Genomic DNA, 8,067 nt, shown 5'->3' on the forward strand with positions numbered 1-8,067 from the left:
AGATTGAAGCATAATGGCAGTGGGAGGTTATACCTGGTTGGCCAATGGCTTTCTTGTTCCTCCTGAAGGCAGCAGTACAACCCAGTTGTCTCTTATTTACTCCTGCGTCTGTGTCTCTTAATGACCAATAAAGAAAGTGTAATTTTTTATATCGGCCTGGAGTTTAGCTTTTACTGATGGCATTATTTAGCAATTATTTTTTGTAGACTGCCCATAAACTTTTAGGTGGTTGGCAACAGACTTGTTGTGAAGCAGGATTATTAACTTGAAGAGACATTAAAGCAGGCTTTGAAAATGTGGTCACATTCTGTATGTGAACAAGCTACATTTTGATGGCCTTTGTGACTGCTTGTAAACAGGAATTTTTATTTTGCTATAAAAGATAGCACAGAAAAGCCTCTTAGAACAGAAGGCATACACGTCTCATTGGCTCTAATATGCCAAAAATAAGGGGATTGGTCCTCATTTTAGGATAGTGGGTAAAGTGCCAATGGCTAATTATACAAATCCACAGGTGTCTAGCATAGGCACAGCCTAATCTTGTTCCAAAATGTATCTTAAATGGCAAAAAGTGGTTTCAGGCTTGTTGGCCATCCTTAGTACAGTGTATGGAAACCATGACTTCTACATGATATGGCTTGTTAAGTATAACTCAGAAGGTTATGGTGAGAAGGAACTATAAAAAAAATTAAAAAAGTGCTTTCATCAGGCAGGAAGTGGCGAGACTGCATTGTAGTCTTATTTCTGAAACTATGTCTAGCTAATTATCTTACTTTCTCTGTAGATGCCGGAACAGGGGACATGGCAGATGGTGGCTACAGTAATGAATTTCTGGTGGAGGATTTAATCCCTACTATAAAAGTGGTCATCCATGCTTCTAGGTAAATGTTTGTCCTGTGTTGTGACCGTAAATAGGAAGCATCACATTTGGGGAGCTATCCTAGGCGAAATGGAAACATCCACTCCCACATCTAACCCATTATGTGATATGAATCCTGAGCTATGTCCATGGTACACTTATTAAATCCGTGTCTATGAAATCATTGAAGTCATGTACAAAGGTAATGTCTGTTAAAGCAGACCTGTACCCCCTTTGGCTAAAAATCACCTCAGCATACAGCTCTGTATACTGATATGAAAACATCTTACATTCATTAGCTAAACAAACATATTTTCATTTTACTTACAATTTCTTGTTTTCGACTTCCTGGTTCTCTTTGACAAAAGTGATGTAATGTGCCCAAGCATTGCATCCTGGGAAGGTTACATCAGCAGAGCCTTGCTGGGAAATCTCATATGTAATCTCACAAAATCTCAGTGAAAGGTATTTTCCTCCCCTGAGATGATGTGCATGGTCACATGTCCTAGTCACATGTGCCAGATCCAGGAAGTAAAGGGAGATAGATTAATCTGCCCTTAGTAAAAATGGCTACTGTGAGAAGAAGGTAAAGGTGGACATAGGCAGGGCTGGAGATGATGGCCATGTAAGTGTGCAAGTGTACCTAAACACATGCTTTACATATCTCATCAGAACTGTAGGAAACTCTTTTCATTAACATAGTCACCTAGATAAACCAAATACAGGAATGGAGGTTTAAAAATCTGGGAATCTGGACTATAAAATATAGTCCATTGCCATGGTGAAATAAAAGTTAAATTGTTTAAAATTAAATAAAAATTATTTATATAATATTTTTGACATAACCCACGTTGTACTTCAAAGAGGAACTGAACTTTGGAACCTGCACCCCAAAAGAACAAGCAGAGGGCAAAGGACTCATCAGCCGTATTGCCTGTGGTCTCCCTGCAGACAATCTTTTCCCGATTACCAACTTACCATGGCTTGTTCTGCACTGTGTCTCTGTGTGGAGGTGGCCATCTTAGTAGGGGCAGGGCTCTGCTGTCTTTTGTCAGAGCAGCCCCTCAATCACTGGAGATCTAAATGGTGGATGGAGAACAGATACACAGAATGAATGAAGCAGTAGCAGGGAGATCCTTGCACTGCAGGTTCTCAGGTACAGCTTCCTCTCCAGACAGGAGAACAGTGAGCAGCAAAGTAGTAACATCCCAAAATCTTAAATCTCTTGTCCATCAGGGACAGCAGTGAGATGATCTCACACTGCAGATGTGCAGCTATGAGGCTCAAGGCACAGGAGGGTCTAGGCAGGGGAAGTGCACTGCTATTTTTCAGGAATAATGCAACACAAAAAGTAAAGTTTTTCAATTATTACCTTGGCATAGTGTACATTCTTAGATGCTCCCTTTATGGTAGCAAATCACCCCTTTTCAGTTCAGTCCTATTTAAAGTAATGTGGACGCCAATGACTATTCTTGCAGTAAAAGCCTTAGCTATGTACCTCTTTGCTCTTGGTTCAGAGCTAGGCCTCCATCGAGAAATGTTCTGCCCTTCCGTCATTTCATTATCAGTAGGTAAAAAAGGGGCTTTTATTAGACAGGGTAAGAGCAGGTAGGTGGGGAGTAAATCAAGAGGAAGGGCCTAGCCTTAAATTAAGGGTATACAAAGTTGGTAACAAAGTTTAACTATGATCAAAGTGGTGCCCAGAACTCCTACAAACAGATTTTCTGGATAAAATGCGGTCCTACAGCTTGTAGGACAACTTATGCTACCTACTCTGAAGCAGGACTTCTACTTTTCAAAGGTTAAAGTGAATGGCAAGTTCGCTTTAACAATGTTCCTGGCTGTTATGATGATGTTGGACTGGATGTATTTTATTATGCTGATGTCATAAAACTGTGTTAGACCCATTATTTTCTACACAGAATAATGCAATTTCTGCTTCATAAGAAGAAATTTAAGCAGACTTTGCGGCCTTATGATGTGAAAGATGTGATAGAGCAATATTCTGCCGGACATCTGGATATGCTCTCTAGGATTAAATACCTCCAGTCAAGGTAAACCCAATATTTTTAGAATAGATAAGCGCTGGTTTGTGTTCTCATGAAATTCCATTATTTTGATATATTGTGGCTTAACGTGTCAGAAATTCTTAATCTCCGTCAGCTGCTGTTGTGGGGATTCTGTCCTTTTGACAATTATGTATGGCAACAAAGTATACAAATTGTATTTGCTTGTACTGTTTTGAGTCTCAGGAATCCATGTATAAAGGTGTAATATAGACCAGTGGTTCTCAACCTGTGTAACCTCAGGACCCACATTTGTCCTTGGCCATTAGGTCACAATCCAAGTCACACTACGTGTTCTAGTGCTGGCGTACGGACTGTGGGTGGGAGCTGCATTTGGGGCACCATTCAAATGAATGGCTGCGGCCATAGCCCCAGCCTACCCCACCTAAAGCTGACACACACTGCTGGGTAGCATATTTTGAATGGCTGCTTGGCGCAAGAACTGACAGCGCTGTGCTAGGGCAAGACAGAGGAGCATCCCACCTAGAAAAGTGTAAGGCAGGCGGCGACCCACCGAACACTTGGTTCGCGACCCACTTTTGGGTCACGACCCACCAGTTGAGAACCAAGGGTATAGACTAAATGCAGCCATACCCGTGCTTAAAAAAGGTTAAAAAAAATAATGTACTACACATTTATAAAGCACAAACATGCTTCATGCACAAAAATGTGCATTGGGTTCCAGTTGCTTTGAGACTCCAAATCTGGTGGACGGCCTCTGAAATTAATTAAAATATATGTAAACTTTGACAATTAATTCCTTATTTGCTTCCTTTTGGTCTGCCAAATACACTATTGAAAGCAATTGGTTATGTCTGTTTGATGATTGAAAAAAGAATACCTGTTGATTCTGCTAGAAATCTTGTGAGTTGATAACTTCCTATGCTTATGGCGGGTTTGTGGAGAGGAGGAGATGTCTCTGTTCTTTGTAACTCATCAGAAATTAAGTAAGCAGGGCTGACACTACATGCTTAAGATTTGCAAGCTGAAAAAGACTGTGTTGTTGGCTCAGACAGTAAGGTTGGATCATGCCAAATTTCTGCCAGATCAACAGTTATTTGTACTGTACTTGCGGGGTCTTTCAAGGCACAAATCTTGGGGAACTGTGCATGTATTACAGAGATGTACTCAATATGGTTTTTCTATTTTTCCTTGACATGCACTTTATAGGGGGGGGGAGAAGATAGGAGGAGAACCTAGCCTTGTCACAAGACTATTCAAAATTATGTGACTGGCCTCTCCTCTAGTCCCCGTTAAGTAGAGAGCATTCCGTAGGCCACTGCAGGCTCTACACCACAGCCTGCACTTTGTGAATGGGTGCAGGCCACGATGTGGAGTGTTACTGTGGTTTTGAGTCGATAGCGGTATCAGTTCTGTGTTTTAAATGGGCCTCTCAGTCTCTCTATAGGCTCTGTGCTCTCCTCCTATCATCATGATCCCTGTCAACTGATGTGCATGCAGCACACATGAAACTGGGTGGGAAAACCACCAGAACTTGCAGGTTGATGGGAACAGAGTCAAGAGATCGTACTGTTGGACTACAAATTCTAGCCAGGGGCTGTATCTTGCCATTCTAGTAATTCCTATTACTAAATATTACTTGAGTTTAGGCTGTGCCTTTAATTCATTTCATTGACTTGTTCTACAGCTAACATTTCAGAATACGTAGAAAAATTCCTGTTTCATTTCTTCTTCTCCAGAATAGATATGGTTTTTAGTCCAGGTCCTCTTTCTACCCCTAAACATAAGAAGCCCCAGAAAGGAACGGGTGGACTTGGCGGAGGATACGGCTATCCAACCCAACAGTCTCCAAGGTAATATGATCCTATGAAAGCCATTAATGTCATTCAGTTAATTTTATGTTAGAATGACCAGAAGCAGTTCTAGAAAATATTATTTCCTTGTTCCGAAATGCAGCATTGATCTCTACATGGTTTTTCTTAGAAACAGTTTCTACAAAACTCTAACACAAGGAAAGGGATCTTTATTGTAGTAATGTGAATGTAATTTTCAAATCTGATTGGACTTTATAAGTATCCTTATAAGGATCCTTAACCCGGTGTGTTAGCTTTGTGAATTTAGTCTATAGTGATTTAAATAAGGAGAGATAGAACAGTCTTCTGCAGCAGAGGCGAGTACAGCAAACCAGGCTCAGTGTATATGGTGACTTGAGCATGCATGTAGGGCTGTATATAGACATCATGCTGTATTAAGCACACCAGAATGATAACCTATTGTACAAGGAATGCTCTATCGGAGGCCATTGTGTATGGCCTTTTCAGCCATACACACCTGCAAACAAGAGAAAAGAGATAGTTCCCTGAATTTTGGACCGACCTGACTGACCTGCACACGCTTCCCCTCACATTTTTATTGTTGAATTTTGCCAAAAATGTCCAGAGGTGGCCAGAAGAGGGATGTAATATAAGGGAAAAGTTCAAGTACCGGTCCATTAGTGGCATCATGATAAATTAAACTGAAGTCTTGCTATAGGTTGCCTTTCTATGTACCTCAATGCTAATAAGTCTAAGGGTCCATTTAATTAGCAGGCCACACCACAGCCATACTGCTGATTTAAAAAGAGAGGGCACATTTATAAAGTTCCAAATGTGCTTAGCGCTCTGAAGCCAGAGTCCCTGTAACCTTCATTTTATGAATGAGCTATAAAATGCAAGTCACTGTGTGGAATAACTTTGCAGATTATAACATATAGCATTGTTTGCTCTTCCTATAACGACACACACATATAGTCAATTTGAACATCTTTACGTAATTTTTTATTTTTTTTTGTGGTTGAAGAAACGTTTTGCTTTCACATATTGTGTCCAGTTTGCTCAGGCTCTCAGAGGCAGGATTAGAACATACCTGTAGTTTATTAGGAGGTTAAGGTTGAGCCTGTGAAGGTTCTCGTTCATCCTGGTCATGGTATATCTGTAAAAAAAAAAAATCAAGGCAACTGGACTTGCTGTATTCTTCTTAATGTTGCTGGTCATCCGGACAGCTTTCTCAATTCTGAATTGTGACTAGCGAAACGTCTTCAAGAAAAATACAGCAAGTCCAGTTGCCTTGATTCATTTTTACAAGTAAGTTATAGTTGAGCATTTTATAAAATTGGGGCTCAGCGGTATTCACAACATTAGCTTTTAGTCATTGGCCAATGTATGAGAGACGAGCCATTCAATCAGAACACTGGAACTTTCATGGTATGAGAGTAGATGATCTGGAGCAACATGTATTCAGTTACATTCACAGTACTAGACCCACCATTCAGAGCACTATGTACATTCAGAGTGCCAGCTTGTATCTATTCAGAGCATTAGAAGGGTCACAATACTAATCCAGCCTACATAGCCAAGGAAAATCAGCAATACATACTATTATTTGGAGAAACTAATTGTGTATAAGAGAAATCAAATCTGTATGCAGTGGGGATCCGAGGAGAAGTGAAGCACTTCAGCCGGCGAGGGGGGGGCGAAGGAGGGAGCCGCTGTAACAGCAGCATGGCCGAGCGGTGAGGAGAGAGAGAGAGAGGTGCTCAGCCAGGATCTGACAGCTGGGGGCTCTCTCTCCTCACAGCTCAGCCATGCTGCTGTGACAGCGGCTCCCTCCTCCCCCCCCCACCACACCGTCTATAGTGCTTCACTTCTCCTCGGATCCCCGCTGCACCCTGGGAGAGCAGCGGGGACCCAGAGGAAAAGCTGCGGGCTGTGCTGCCCCTGTGTGCGTGGCCGAGCGGCAGAGGATCAGTACACCTCAGTGTTATGTGTACAGAATTAGTTGAACCACCAAAGAAAATTAGGACACCACACCACTAATAAATGAATACCAAACAAAAGAAAACCCATGGGGCTTTTAAGGTGTCACATCTGGATATACGGGTTGTAATCAAATACATAATATTCTTAATCAATTCATGAAAACCAATAATTTATTATTTCATATTTTTTAAAAAGTTACATGATTAATAGAGGTGTACATAAAACCAATGTAAAAAACATACCCCAGAAATCAGGTTCTTATCCCAAAACATAGCGCCCCCCCGGATCACACATGCACATCATATACAGTCTCATCTATTTTAAAATTACTTGGCTTTAAACAATATCTATATTGCATTTATATAATGTTTCTCATAGATTATGCAGTGGGTCCAGCCTTCAACGTATTTCACTACAGGCTTTCTATTAACCAGACATACATACATGTAACTAAATTACATAATTGATAACTGGATATCAACCATCCAAAAATAAATGTGACTAAATAAATGTGGATGAAAAAAACAATAAATTCTGTCAGTGATAAATGTGAAAAAACAACCAAAGTACATAAGTCGTTCTTCAAATCAAAAAAATATAAAGTGCTTGTGCTTGGTGATCCTCCCAGTGTGACACACGAAGCCCCATGGGCAATGTGCATGATTACTGTATTTTGTATGTTTTTGGAGGGAATGTGATGTCAGTGAGACTTTTGGATTGGTTCACAATCACTGTTGGTGTGTATATAGATTCCTGTGTTTCACTTGCATTGATCACTTGTTTGCCTGATGAAGGGGATCCTGTGAGACCCTGAAACGTTGTATAGAGTGTTCTATTTGCAACTAGTACATAATTAAACACGTACTGTGCTTGCTCCACGGCACTCCAAAGCAAGCACGTACTATGCTTGCTTTGGAGTGCCAGTCTCCATCCTTTACTGATATTTTGTCGGAAGCCAGCTGCTGACACCTGCTGCACCCACCCTCTATTTTTGGAGCAACGGCTCTGAGTGCGATGGATACACGGACTGTATCCTGTAAATAACTGAGGACACATAGTACTATGTGTCCCCAGTTATGAATGAACAGGAAATGCTTTACATCACTTCCTGTTCATTCATGAATTTCTGAATGGGTAGTAGCACTCAGTACAGTGGCTTCTCCCTATTCATAACTGGATGATAATAAATATTTTCTGAACAAATGGGAAGCCTCTGTACTTTCCATTAATTTATAACTGGGGCTATAGAAAAAGAGATTGAGGACTTTGTGTCCTCAATTTCTTTTACTATTTTAAAAGGGAAATATTTTAGGGGGCTGTTTAGACCCCTAAAATTTCCCCAAAGCAAAGGTCCCCCCCCCCCAAGAGTTAAAAAAAAAAAAAA

At 40.8% G+C, this 8,067-nt stretch overlaps 1 protein-coding gene across 1 annotated transcript in view; it reads left to right on the top strand.

Annotated features, from left to right (window-relative positions):
* Positions 1–8,067, top strand: part of KCNQ3 (potassium voltage-gated channel subfamily Q member 3) — a 154,020-nt gene that overhangs the window by 142,906 nt on the left and 3,047 nt on the right. The window contains exons 11-13 of the mRNA XM_018569977.1: positions 785–881; positions 2,782–2,913; positions 4,626–4,739. Of these exons, the coding sequence (XP_018425479.1) occupies positions 785–881; positions 2,782–2,913; positions 4,626–4,739 (343 nt within the window). The remainder of the gene's footprint in view (positions 1–784; positions 882–2,781; positions 2,914–4,625; positions 4,740–8,067) is intronic.

Source organism: Nanorana parkeri, unplaced genomic scaffold (genome assembly GCF_000935625.1).
Source record: "Nanorana parkeri isolate BGI_ZX_2015 unplaced genomic scaffold, ASM93562v1 scaffold1437, whole genome shotgun sequence".
Lineage (NCBI taxonomy): Eukaryota > Metazoa > Chordata > Amphibia > Anura > Dicroglossidae > Nanorana > Nanorana parkeri.